The sequence below is a fragment of the Trichomonas vaginalis genome, chromosome V (assembly GCF_026262505.1).
Source record: "Trichomonas vaginalis G3 chromosome V, whole genome shotgun sequence".
NCBI classification, from domain to species: domain Eukaryota; phylum Parabasalia; order Trichomonadida; family Trichomonadidae; genus Trichomonas; species Trichomonas vaginalis.
In genome coordinates this window covers 22,278,418-22,292,377 of record NC_067207.1, presented here as the reverse complement: position 1 = coordinate 22,292,377, position 13,960 = coordinate 22,278,418, and the positions used below count along the sequence as shown (strand labels likewise).

The following is a 13,960-nucleotide window of genomic DNA, read 5'->3' as shown; positions in this document are numbered from 1 at the left end:
TAACAATGAGAAATCCTTTATTAGTTCCCATATGGACTTACTATTATAATTAGTATATTTACTAAATCTATATAGAAGAAAAATTCAAAAACAAATCATGACTTATTTATGTAACATGAGATGGAACATACTATCATTTCTTCTAAGCATATTGAATATCTTACGATTACACTGGATTTTTCAAAGATTTTGTTTGATAAAAAATTAATATCAAATAAAAATGAATAAATAACAAATAAACTATATGTTTAGCAGTAAGGTTTTTTAATATAAGAAGATTCTTGGTAATTTTATAATTTTTTTTTTAATATTTTTTATCCGATAATTGATTTATATGCTGCTGTATCTTGCTCGGTTAATTCATCTCCTTGATTCACCATAATATAGCCTAGATAAATTATCGAGATAATATAAAGAATTAAATAAATATATTCTTTTAATTCAATCTTTCCTATTCGTTTGCTAATATCTGGAAAAGTGATAAAGAGATTTCCTTGAATAATGCAAATTGCATCATAAATAAAAGTAGAAAAACTGATTGAGAATAGTAAGAATGATTTTATATCGGGTAATATTGAAATTATTGCAGCAATTGCTCGTATTGCAACAAAAATTGTAAGTCCAAAATCGTAATGTTTAAAAAAGTCTCGTTTGTTAATCCACCGCGAATCAAGTCTTGCAATCAATCTTATTCTCATGATTGTGTTGAAAATTAAAGCAGAAAATGCTATGATTAATGCACTAAATTGATAGAAAAAATCCATTTTATATTTTTATTTTTTGACATATTTTACATGACAGAAATTAAAATTATTCTTTATTTCGGTCTGATTACTCTTGTATTACTCAATAACTTATAGTATAGAATAGTACCTAAGCTATAACAACATATTATGTGATTTTGGAAGCATGAAACACTATCAGGAAGAATATTTATTGTAATGATTCTTCAATATCCATTATTTTAAATAGATATTGAAGAAAATTTTTAAGAAAACTAATTTTTATTTGGTCACTAACTTTATTTGTAATATTTTTTAAAAAATTTAATTTGATTTTACATAATTCTTTATTAAATCCGTTAAGAATTAACAAACAAGTTAAATTATCGAATCATTTGAAGATCTGAATGGTTGGGAAGTCTTCAGCTTTAAATGTTACTTCAATATTGTGAACTGTTCTTGGACCAGTTTGTTCCACATCGCAGACACAATGTTCAAATAATATAAGGTTAAGATCATTAATGATTGCAAGTGATGCAACTTTGTTTCTCAAGATTACGCATCCGTAAACTGTGCAATGACAATTTCCTACGCTAGAGAAGAGGATAGACTGGCTTCCACCCTCATTTCCGAGTACATTGCAGTATTTAAGGTTGCATTCGAAGCTTGCATGATATAATGAGAATAATTCACGATCTTGGCAATGGTTTTCAATGAAATTAGAGTAAATTAAGTTATATCTGGCTTTTCTGGCTAATGTGGCTGTCAATGCTGCACCGAACGAGTAAACCACATTATTTGTAACGTTAAATTGCTTCGCGTTTACATTTCCACGTTTAAGATTAAAAGTACAGAACGAGTCTGACTCGACGGGATGTCCGTTATCGTTAATCTGGATATTTTCTGCATCAGCTTGTCCTCTTAAAGTAATAAGGAATGTTTGGTATGAGCAAGACTCTCCGGCATGGCATTTATTGAACAAGAGTCTCTTAATTCTTGAGTTGTTCACTTCAGTATAGATTGCACCTCCATCTTTTCCTGCTGAACAAGAAATGAAAGAAGAAGAGGTAATGTTCATTTGGAATGATGGATCTTCGATGTTAATAGCACCACCAAAGTTTGAATTAGTGCAACGCTCGAATGTGCATTTGTGGAAGCTGACTTGTTGATCACTGCCGCCTGTGAACGTAGAACTGAATTTTGTGCCAACATGGTTTTCCTTGTTAAACATAACAACGGATTTCATGAAGTTTGTGAATTTGGATGTTTCAATATTCGCATTTATATTATGAGAAATGAAATTTGTTAAGAAATGGTTCGAAAATTTATTTAATCGGGTATTAGAGATATCTAATCTTTGCATTCTAGCAAAGTTCATGAAAGGAGAACCTAAATAATTGGCTACACGAAGAGAAGAAAGAGTTACGTTCATTGAAATCTTAAACCGCAAAATATAGTCAAAATATTGAATTTATCGTATTTTTCAAGAATGAGTGAATTATGATAATGTTATCATGCAATAAAGAAATATCGATAAGGTTTTTTAAAAAATAATCGTCAAACCATTCTCCGCTTAATCAGATATGTAAATAGGGGCATCATAAATTAAAGAATCCATTGATATGAATGCGTTTGATGAATGGTAAAGATAATGATTACCCAAATAGATATTTTTGATTGCAGTTTCGTGATTCAATGTTCACAATAAGTCCACAAAGAATTACGCATTGTATTTTGAGAGTATTTTGATATGAAATAATGTTTTAATAGGTATGCCAACAGTTTTCTTTGAATTTTGTGAAATAAGAGATTTTATCTCAAAGCAATACCGAAATAAGAATATTAAGCAAAAAGACATAAATATTCAAATATCATTAGTGATTACAATGTAAAAACACAATATATCTCAAACTTTGTTAGTGAGATTTCGAATTTAGTTTGAAATTATATCCAAATTTGGAATATCATTGTCTAACATATATATTTTCATACATATATATGATATGCTATTTTCATTCTCAATCTATATCTTCACGGATGTTTGATATGAAGAATAATAACAATTTTTTCAAAATCAAATTGATTATGCAAATTATTCATAATAAAATAACTCATATATCAATATGTTATAATTACATCATAAAAAATAAATAATCCTAAAATAATCTCTTTATATTAAACTTCCATTTCTTCAGTTTGTTTATCGTTATGTGATTTCTTAATAATTAAGAATATTACTACAACTACGACAATTGTAATAACAGCAATGACGCCTACAATGATACCTGCTAATGCGCCACCTGATAATTTGCCTGACTTCTGACCATTTTGATCACTTTCTTCACCAGACTTTGAAGGTTCTGTACCTTCATTATCTTTTCCATCACCTTCTTTATCCTTTCCTTCATCATCTGGATCTGTTGGTGGTTTGTCTAAAAATTCACTCTTTGTCGGATCATAAGAGCCTGGATTCTTATATTCATTAATCAATTCATTCAAAGTAAATGCAAGACCATTTGAAGGTACTTTTCCAATAAATGCTGGCATAATAGATTGGAAAATCGCCTGTCCACTGCAATTAAATGTAATTTTTCCTTGAAAATCTGAATTTTGATTCATAATGAGATAATAATTAGAGGATCTAAAATACTGTTCGTTAAGAATTAATTCTTCATTGAATTGATATATATTAATATTTCCTTCTTTAGTAATATCGATTGGTTTATAAATCTTATTATATAATAACAGTGATGTAACTTTGTTATCAATATTGAATTCCACTTTTGTTTCAAGTTGATTTGAGATAACATATAAATCTTCTGGGAAAGTTTCCGTATTAATTTTGCCATAACTATATTTCATGATTTCCATAGAACAATTAACATCATCATCACATGTAATAGCCATTAATGGTCTCTTATCTCTGATTAAAAGAGGATTCTTGAATTTTTGTGGAGTTGTTGAATGCTCATAAGGATAACCAGATAAAGGATCAATAAAATTATTATAATCTAAATAGTCTTCAGATAATTTTCTGTTTGAAGGTGTTGGAATTGTTCTATAACCTGTAAATGTTCTTACTTCGACAGAATATTTTTGTTTTGATGCCATTAATGCACTTCCAATAAAACAAAATGTTTCTCCTTTTGGAATTTCTTGTTTAATATCTTGTCGAAAACTGAAATCATGATATTGATTACAAGATATATTATAATGCTCAAAAACAATCGGATATTCCATTTCAGAATCGCAATATTGATTTGGATGAATAATTCTTGGCGGACTTAATTTAGAATATTCATAAACTCCATGAACTGTTGGGATCCTTTTTGGTTCGAATTCATCACCAGAATACGATCCATCTGGAACAATTGTTAAATACATTTGAGATTTATTTGAACTTCCTAGTTGCATTGTAACTTGTGGATTTGGAACATGTACATCGCTGATGTAACTTTTGTATCTTAGGCTTGGACCTACACCATTATAGATACCATCGTCTATTTTAACCATAGCGTTTGCAAAACAGTTATCTGTTGAAAATGTAAAATTAAGAGCTGTTTTTGGATATTGTAATTGAGCACCTTTTTAAGTTCGAAATCATGCCATAATGGCAAATTTACAGCATTTGTTGTGTATACAATTTCTTTTCCTTCATCAGGATAGTCAAAATGATTGAAATAAACATCTCTACCCGAACCTGTTGAAAATACTTTTGAACTTAAGGAAACAACCGCGTAGTATTTTCCTTCTTCTACAGTATATGTATAATCTTGTTATTTGCCTCCAATTGGCTTGACTAAATAATTTCCAAAGAAGCAATTTGGACTATTAATATATTCTCTTCTTTGAGGATGATAACCAACTGTGCCTTCACATCCAGTAACACGATCTCTTTCGCAGCTAATTCGGTAAAAGAGAATGCAAAACATTTTTATAGTTTTTGAATTAATACACAAAATTTTAATTACATCAAAAATTTGAAATCGAGATGTAATATTGATATATTACATGATTAACTCTGGTTAGGTAGATGATTCTTCTCAAATTCGTGAGACGCCGTTATATTGAATGCGAGTGATTATATTTTGAGAGGGATTGCAAGATTCATACTATTACTCATTTTGTAATTCTTAATGTTTATAATGCATTTTACAAATTTTGGGAAAATCAAATTCAATACTTTCAGAAATCTAAATTATCGGGATTAAACTTAATCTTAGTGTATTTTTAGTAAGTAATAATATTTACAGCATTCAAGCATAATTTGCTTATCTATCAAATTTCTGCCAAAAGATGTGAAATTGATGGTTTCAAGATGATATTATTTACTAGAAATAAACCTCCTTTGAGCTAATTTCATCCATGATTGCAAATATAGTTACTTCAATAATTGAATGACCTTCAATTTAAATGAAGTTAAAAATTGAAAATATTCAAGTATTCACATCAAATCATTCAATTTTCAACATATATGATGGATTTTTTTAATTATTACGACCTATTTTGATTATTTTAGCTGGCATTATAATTCTAAACAGTATATTCCTACATCTCATTCGTATCTATGTTTTTACCCTTTGGTTCACCTATTTTTAGTTTAATTATTTTGAAGATTTGAACAAATGATCCAAAAACATTATATAAAATAATGATTATTAATATATAAAAAGATTTTAATTATAAAAATATGAATACACAAAATAAAATAAAAAAATAACTCTATTTGAGACTCATTTTAGAGATTACGACTTCACATCTCTGATTTGTGTCCAAATTCTTAAAAGTAGGGAACATCTGAAGTGTTTCAGAGCATTTCACTTTCGAATGCATCTTAATGAAACCAAGAGCTGTTGGATATGCCTCACAGATTGTTGTTAAAACAAATCTGCCATCACCTGCCTTGATATTGTTCAAAAATGAAGTGGCCTTTGACACTTTTATCGGTTCAAAAATATGAGTTGATCCACCTTGGTTTATTAAGTGAGAAACAGTGTTTGTAGAACCTATTGTCAAGTTCTTTGACTGCAGAGTCAAAGCGACAGATGTTATATTCATTGACACTTTCATTTTGTTTTTAATTGTTATATTCGGCAAAAATGAAATTGTGTCATTGAAAAACTGACTGTTGTCATACAAAACACTGACTAATGACCATTGTGGATTACTTGGATGAACTACGACCAAGAAAACAACAACAATGGCTATAGGAATAATAATAAACAAAGCCAAAAGTTTCAAACATTTTCTACATAATCCTCCACGCTTAAATTTGTTTTCTGCATCTTTATAAACACCAGGAGCAACAGAATACAAAGGCCGACTTGATAAATCACTACCATCTGTTACAGAAAATGCAGACATTGTTTCATTCTCTTCCAAATCAGTAACAGAAGCAATTCCCGCAGGAATAAATTGTATATCATCACCTTTAACACTGAAAATATCACTCAAAGCTGCAGAATTGGCCAATCCAATACAAGTAATCGTAAAAATGTCAACATATATCAATGCATAATAAGTGAAGTCAATAACGATAAAATTATGGTCAGGACCATCAATTGCATACCATGACAAAACTGCATCAACTAAATAGAAAATACTTGCACACATCACGTATCTTCTGCTGGATCTCAATTCGTAGGCTAAATGTGGGAATAAGTCTTCCATTTTCTCAAATGGTCCGGACATTCCAATAAACATCGTAATAACTGAGAAAATTAAGACAAAAAGTGACAAAATTCCGAAAGGAATTGCAACTGTGTATAATAACAGTTTCTGCCACATGAGAGGACACAAAATTGAGATAATAAGAATGAGTAATGGTATAATATACAAGGAATATGACAATAAAAGATATTTGAAGTGAGGTGAAGTGCTCATGAACTGATTCTTGATCAGAGATATTGATCGTAACAAACAGAACGCTAATATGGCTGTAGGAAGTAGGAATAACATGTCAGAAATGTCTGTGTACTTCTTATTTATGAATACAAATACGGCGGAACCGACTTTAAGGGCCAAGAACACGAATAACAGGATGTGAGTAAGTGGATTGGAGTTCTCCATCTTGCAGAGTTGGAAAATAAAGGAAATTAAGAAACATAATCCACATGCCGAGTAAAAAACAATTCCTACGATCATTCTGGACTGTATATTGGCATCAACGGGTGTTAAACAATCTGAACCACTCCATCCTGTGTGGCACATGCACTGGCCATTGCCTAAACATCTGCCATGATTGTGGCATTGTATTTCTGCATGGCAAATATCGGAACAGGTTGGTCCAATCCAGCCGGAAATGCAATCGCACTTGCCATCACCTGATTGACCATCAAGACAGCGGCCATTATTTGAACAATTTGAGAATGTGCAGTCGCCTGAGCATGTTGGACCATAGTAGTTCTCTGCACACTCGGATGTAAGGAAGGTGAAGATGCTTTCTGTTGGAAGATTTACGTATCTGGTTGAATTCGGGAATTTGACAGTTAATTCTACTTTTCTGAAGTCATTGAAGCATCCAGCATTGTGGAAAATTGTAATCTGATGATATCTGTTCTTATAAATTGTTTGTATTTCAGAGAAAGCTTCTGATTCTGCTGATGGATTTTCACAAATTTTTGTTGGTAATGTGGCATTGTTAATAATGAACTTGCCATCAAATAAAAGCGCCGCTCCTTTTGGTTGAGAAATAAGTCTAAAAGTGACATTCATTGTTTCATTGCTTAAATATGTACCTGCTAAGATAATTGTATTGTAGTCTGACTTTGGTTTGTTTCCACCAGGATGAATATAACCGAATTGCGTGTAATGCTCTGTATAATTTGCAAGGCTAAGATATGGTAATTTTGCCAATTGTAATTCGGGAGAGAATCTCATATAAGTAAGACCTGATTTCTTATCTGCATCAGGATGTGATCCAGATAATTCGGAATATAACAGAGAATACAAAAACATTATTGATAAGGTTTTTTTGTGAATTTACATTATGACGCAATTTTGAGTAATTGCCAGATTTTGTATTAGATTATTATCTGAATAACTCAAGAGCTATTTTGATATAACATAGCTATGATGGATGGTTTTACTTTCATTGTTCAAGTTTTCTTGAGTCAAATGATATCAATATTCATCATTGACGAAGGAGAGAGGGTCAAAGTTGCTATTTGTCACTTTTCCACAAGAATATAATGGGGAAAAAGTTATCATATAGTTGATCTCATTCACTGAGGTGAGAGATGCATGTAGTGTAATGTTATAAACAGTGGGATTGCTGCTCTAAGTCCTAGGTTCGAGACACATTGGCTTCATTTTTCTCTTTTTTATTGACGTAAACTATTCAATTTTTGTGTTCTCCATTCAAATTTCAGAATTTTTTTTGCAGATTTCACGCTACATTCGAAGTTACCTTTTGTAACAACCACCACTGCCTACGAAAGACGAAAGTGTGTCACGATTTCACCCGGAAATCCGACGGTTGTTTAAGAGTATGCACTTTTGGCACCTACTCATTGACGAAGGCTGATTTATAAACTTTTCAATTTTTTGGTATGAATAAATAAAATAAGAATCATTTAGATTAAACATACCCGAAAAGGAACCCTTTATTTTCTTGAATTTGGAGAAACTTAATTTTTTGTAAAATTACCACTTCTCATTTCGATGAGTAAAGATATTATTCAGAATTATGAAGATATTGCTTCTCGTATCAGTGATTACATTAAAGAAGGTAATTTCTTTTATATATTTGAAATCGAAGACATCAAAAAGATCATGAAAAATTCAAATTTTACAGCAAACGACTTTGTTACTCTTATTGAACAGTCGCACCATACTATCAAAGCAAATGAATTATATATCTGCACTCGAAATACTAATATTCATATTCAAAGCTTTGAAGATGTCATTTCAACACTGAAATCAGTCAAAAAGTACATGAAACTGGGAATACTTAATGGCATTATTGACTTTTTAGATCAAAAAGCGAAAGAAATGTCTGATTCTACAGAGAAAATCCAAAAACTTCAAACAGAGCTAAACAAAATTCAAAAACAAAAACAAAAAAGTGACAATGAAATAAAATCTCTTCAATCACAACTCAATCAAATCAATGAAACAACTAATCAAGAAGCATTCTTAGAAAAAATTTCAGAACTCAAGAAATCAGATGATTTCGAAAGTATCTATAATTTCTTTGAAGAACTTTCATCTCAAGGGAATCAAACTATTATTTCAAAAGCATGTGAAGAAGGACTTTGGAAAAAAATGACTCCTAAGGATTCTAAATATGATGAAAGTCGGAATGTGCTTCATGAAGCATGTAAAAAAGGAAATCTTAAACTTGTCAAATCTCTCATTGAATGTGGCTGTGATAAAGAAACAAGAAGTTATTATGATTTTACTCCACTCATTTGTGCATCAAGAGAAGGTCATCTTGAAGTTGTAAAATATCTGATCTCTATTGGAGCTGATAAAGAAGCAAAGGATAGTAATGGATGTACTCCACTCATTCAGGCATCAAATTCAGGTAAACATGAAATTATTAAATACCTTATCTCTATTGGAGCTGATAAAGAAGCAAAAGATCAATGGGGAAATACTCCACTCATTTGAGCATCACATTTTGGCCGTCTTGAAACTGTTAAATATCTTATCTCTGTTGGATTTGATATTGAAGCAAAGGATAATAAAGGATGTACTCCACTCATTCATGCATCAATTAGAGGTGAACTTGAAACAGTTAAATATCTTATCTCAGTTGGAGCTAATAAAGAAGCAAAGGATAATCAAGGAAGAACCGTATTCGACGTTGCAAAAAACAATGTTAGAGATTATTTGACATCCAATAACTGAATTTCTTATTTCATATTTCAGCGCAAACAACAATTTTTAAAGAATAAATCTTAAATTATTTCACCCATAAAAGATGTATTTACAACTTTTCTACATACTCTCAATTTGAATTATGTGCAATATCACATCTCCAAAGATCAGATAACGGTATCAAACATTTAATGTCCCATGGAACTGTCTAAATAAGGATCTTGGTACCTTGAGTTCGAAGCAAGAATCGAGAGTATTAGTTCACATCAGAGAGAAACCTTAAGGGTGCACTTACGCCTCTATGAAATGACATTCAATTCAGATGTTTAAGGTTGATTTTCAATGACGCTTCACACCAGTTGTCAAAAATTTGATTTAAAGTCAGATAGGCGTAAGTGCAGCCTTAAAAAAAATAAAAAATAAAAAAAACTCGCCTAATAAAAGATAGAGCAATTGAGAGAATCGACGCAGTTCAATCTACGCCAAATTGAGGATAACCGCACAGACCTTTTATATTGGTGCAGATTGAATTTAAACAGGAAATTTGAGATTGTGTAAAAAAGTGGTAAATGTAAAGTTAAAAAAAATTTCCTAATAAAACAAACTTTTTTAAAACAAATAAATAAAAACTAAATGTCAAAGTTGTAAGATTTCCAAGACAAAGGCTTGTTAATCAAGTTTGTAGACAATAGACCGCAAAGAGGACAGTCCTGTGACAAAATATCTTCAAATTCTTCTCGATAATCACCATTCTTCACGAGATATTTCAATCGCGAAAGTTCTTCTCCATCCAAAACATCTTCCATCTGTTTGATCAAACAGATTTCATCAAATGAATGCCCACAAGGGAAGGAATAAACATTTCCTCTGCCTGATTTCCTTCCGCAGATAGAGCATTGCGAAGAAGGCTGAAAATCAGGAATTTCAACCAAATTTTCTTTTTCAATTATTCTTGCATCTCCCCCTGCCTTCTGTGTGCACTTCATGACAGACTGAAGGACATCCTCAAGCTGTGAAACAACTTCTTCTACCTTAATATGTGATAAATCTTCGATAGATACTGTTTCAGAAACTTTTCCGATTATATCTGATTTATTTTGAATGGTTTGCATGATGTTTTCTGCGGATTTAGGCATGTGTGCACGTACTAAACAATCATGCAACATGAGAAAATCAGCAAAACTCACTCGATAGTGCTGAATCAAATTTGATACTTCGTCATCTAAAGTTTGGCAGCCATGTTCAAGGGATAATGCCCATAGAACAAAAGATGTAGCTTTGTGGTCGCCTAAAGAGAAGCTAAATCTCAGTAAATCTAACAAATTATCTCTTCCAATTCTCTGAACGATAAAAGGGAACGTAGTTGGGATAATTCGTGATGCGAATAATTGGTTGGTCGTTGTCCATTGTAATAAAGATGAAACAAATGTCATTGGTGACTTTATACAAATTTCTGGAAGGAAAATTTCCGCTTTCATAGAAAGAATCTTTGGAATTGCTTCTGTAAAATGTTTTGATTTGATATCTAAGCGAATTGCTGTAGGTGTATCCGACCAATTTTCATTAAATTTTGGATTTAGAACTGATTCAACAGCAGGAGAGAAAGCACGCATTGTCAATGCATAAAGAACCTTCTGGAGATAGTCAACTGTACAGTTTTCAATGAATCTCTTTGGTATATAATTGATATTCAAATTATTTCGAGAACAAGCACTCAAAATATCGATTTCGTCTATCAAATATTGTAATACAATCAATTGTTGTGGCGTACAATTTTTAGATTGCATGATTTTCGCTATCATTTTTGAGACATTTGTCATTCTGTTAGAATCCAACAATGTAAGAAGAATTTCAGCTGCAGAAACATAAGTGTTTGGTTCGTATCTCTCAATTGCAGGGCTTTTCAAAAGGTTTACTGATTTGACTGTTGTTGGTGAAGATTCATTAGAAAAATCAACGTAAAAAGCACCTTGTTTAGCAATAATTGTAAAGGTGGTTTTCGTTGGACCTTGGTATATCGACTTTGGATTAATAAAATTCAAGTTTTTGACACTTGCAATTTCTCCGTTTTCCAAACAAACTCCAATAATGGTATCGACCTCACGAGGAGATGATGGAGAGTAGTAAGTGACCAAAACAACATGGCGTTTTGTAATAACAACAGGAATTAAACTTTTTGTGGTAAAAAGATCGGTTGTTTGAGTTTTGATGATTTGAGTGATTTGCTTCATAGGTATAGATATTGTGCGTGCTGTAGTTGTTCTAGTAACTAATGAAGAAATAGGAATAATCAAAATCATATCAAATCTAATCCAAACAATGTGTGTTGAGTTAGAATAAACAAATTGTAGAATCATCTGCGATTTGTTTAAGTATAATTTGATTACTGTGGCAATTGGATAAAATTTAGGAGGATTAAAAGTTTCTGGATCGAATTGGGCGAAATAGGCTTCAATAAAATCAGACGCTGCTATATACCATTGATCACCGTATTGAAATGTTGTAATACATGAGTTGTTTGGCAAAACGTTTTCCCATTCTTGTTTCAAATTAATTCTTATGGAGTGACCTGCTGGTGTAACTTCGAAGATTTTAATTGTACATACGTTTGTCGATATGAAAATTAATAATTTGTTGTTAATAAAAGCATAATGTACACCAGATTGATGGAATGTTGTAGTATTTGGGATTGGTACAACTTTTCCAGTAGGACATATAATGTAAGCCGATAATTTTTCATCTATCATAATAAAATGGGAAGTATCTATAATAGGTTTAATAATCATAACAGGTGAGGTCAATTTGATTGGATGGTCAGGTATATATGAATGAATTAATGTAGACTTTCCGATTACTTTGACAGAAGCACCTGAAATTGATGCGTAATCAGTTACATTTTCTTCCAAATCGAACAAAGTTTCAAGTCTAAGTTCGAAAGGAGGCCTCTTTTCACCAAGTAAAAATCTCCTCCTAGCTGAAGAAGTGCCATCTCTATATATCTCAGCTTGTCGAGTTGATAGAGGAGAAGTAAACATGATGAAATAATGAATTTTCTACTTAGTTTTGATACATATTGCACCAGCTATCTTAGGCTATGCTATGTATTTTGAATAATAAACTTTAAATTTCAAAATATATATTCAATTCAAAAAGCTATCAATATTGACGTATTGAGATAATCTTAAAAACGATTGCAATTGATTCCAATATACAGAAACAAACAATTTTTATTAAATTCAAAAATTAAAATTAAAAATTTGAATTAAGCAAAATAATTTGAAACTTTGTTCTCTTCAGTTGGAGTAATTCTGTTCTTTGCAGGGTCAAAGAATATTAATTTTCTCATTTCGGCTGGATCGAAACCGTATTTCATTACAGAAGCGATATTTCCAGATCTGTAACCGTAATTTGGAGCCGACCAAACAGTAATTAATTGATTATCGAAATACCACTTGCATCCTTCCATAACAAGCTGATGAGACCTTGTAATGAGGCTGAGACCGTTTGTATGCAAAAACTCCTTTGTTTGGTCTTCGCCGAATATATATCCAGCTCCACGTTGGTTCTGACGCCAAAATTGTATCGTATCTGGGTCACTCCAGCAAAGATCGCCTAAAGGGCCTGTAGAGCCGAGTTCGTTTTGTCTGTTTATTGAGTTAATTTGCTCAATAAGAGGTAGTTCAGGTGATAATCCTCCATGAACGCTGAAAACCTCATTATCTATGATAGCAGCCATTGGAAGGAGGTCAAATACATCATTGCAAAGAGTCCATATGCCTGCATTGCCATAAAGCATTAAGCATTCATTGTAAAAACCATACATTTGTGAAACTTGCCTTGATTCATGATTTCCTCGTAGTAAATAGTACTTTCCTCTGTATAGGAGTTTCTTGGCAACAAGAAGAAGAAATGTATTGAGTGAGTGGTAGCCTCTATCAACAAAATCTCCCATAAAGAGATATTTTTGCTCTGGATTGTCACCAGCAACTTCAAACATATAGAGCATATCATCTAACTGGCCGTGAATATCACCAACAATAACAATAGGAGAATCTAATAATAAAACGTTAGATTCGCTATAAAGTTCTTGCATGATCATAGTGAGTAACATAACTACGTCTGATTCTGGAATCTTTTCACCTTTTTCTAATATACCAATGAACTTCTTTAGATCGCCATCATTCATTTTTTTGTTTTTTTGAAATTGTTACAAAAAGTGACAAAGGTTTCAAGAAAAAAATTTTTAGAAAAAAATAACTCAGTCATTCTCTATAATAAAACTTGATATCTATATTACATTTTCTATTTTCACACAAGAGTAGCTTTGATAAACTTACTGGCAAGCTTTTCTTGCAAGAGTTCCTGCTTTATCTCGTATGAAGCAACGACACATACAATTGGTATCATTAATTGGT

At 31.5% G+C, this 13,960-nt stretch overlaps 6 protein-coding genes across 6 annotated transcripts, besides 2 other annotated features; 1 reads left to right on the top strand and 5 right to left on the bottom strand.

Annotated features, from left to right (window-relative positions):
* Positions 1-836: 836 nt before the first annotated feature.
* Positions 837-2,281, bottom strand: TVAGG3_0382900 (uncharacterized protein; the record flags this gene model as incomplete). Its single annotated transcript, XM_001583080.2, has 1 exon — positions 1,114-2,154. One exon carries the CDS (start codon positions 2,152-2,154, stop codon positions 1,114-1,116), a length of 1,041 nt encoding a protein of 346 aa, XP_001583130.1.
* A 414-nt stretch (positions 2,282-2,695) lies between these two features.
* On the bottom strand, positions 2,696-4,652 carry TVAGG3_0382890 (glycoprotein 38 family; the record flags this gene model as incomplete). The annotated part of the gene is made up of 1 exon (XM_001583081.1): positions 2,898-4,235. The coding sequence occupies one exon, from the start codon at positions 4,233-4,235 to the stop codon at positions 2,898-2,900; it is 1,338 nt and encodes a 445-aa protein (XP_001583131.1).
* A 777-nt stretch (positions 4,653-5,429) lies between these two features.
* Positions 5,430-7,687, bottom strand: TVAGG3_0382880 (regulation of canonical Wnt signaling pathway involved in osteoblast differentiation protein family; the record flags this gene model as incomplete). Its single annotated transcript, XM_001583082.1, has 1 exon — positions 5,445-7,679. One exon carries the CDS (start codon positions 7,677-7,679, stop codon positions 5,445-5,447), a length of 2,235 nt encoding a protein of 744 aa, XP_001583132.1.
* Positions 7,688-8,202: 515 nt separating this feature from the next.
* Positions 8,203-8,232: a mobile genetic element.
* Positions 8,233-8,384: 152 nt separating this feature from the next.
* TVAGG3_0382860 (protein ubiquitination) lies at positions 8,385-9,335 on the top strand (the record flags this gene model as incomplete). The annotated part of the gene is made up of 1 exon (XM_001583083.1): positions 8,385-9,335. One exon carries the CDS (start codon positions 8,385-8,387, stop codon positions 9,333-9,335), a length of 951 nt encoding a protein of 316 aa, XP_001583133.1.
* A 490-nt stretch (positions 9,336-9,825) lies between these two features.
* Positions 9,826-9,952: a mobile genetic element.
* A 222-nt stretch (positions 9,953-10,174) lies between these two features.
* On the bottom strand, positions 10,175-12,580 carry TVAGG3_0382840 (vacuolar protein sorting-associated protein 18-like protein family; the record flags this gene model as incomplete). The annotated part of the gene is made up of 1 exon (XM_001583084.1): positions 10,175-12,580. The coding sequence occupies one exon, from the start codon at positions 12,578-12,580 to the stop codon at positions 10,175-10,177; it is 2,406 nt and encodes an 801-aa protein (XP_001583134.1).
* A 166-nt stretch (positions 12,581-12,746) lies between these two features.
* TVAGG3_0382830 (mpp pp2a pp4 pp6 domain-containing protein) lies at positions 12,747-13,822 on the bottom strand (the record flags this gene model as incomplete). The annotated part of the gene is made up of 1 exon (XM_001583085.1): positions 12,808-13,731. One exon carries the CDS (start codon positions 13,729-13,731, stop codon positions 12,808-12,810), a length of 924 nt encoding a protein of 307 aa, XP_001583135.1.
* Between the last annotated feature and the right edge of the window lie 138 nt (positions 13,823-13,960).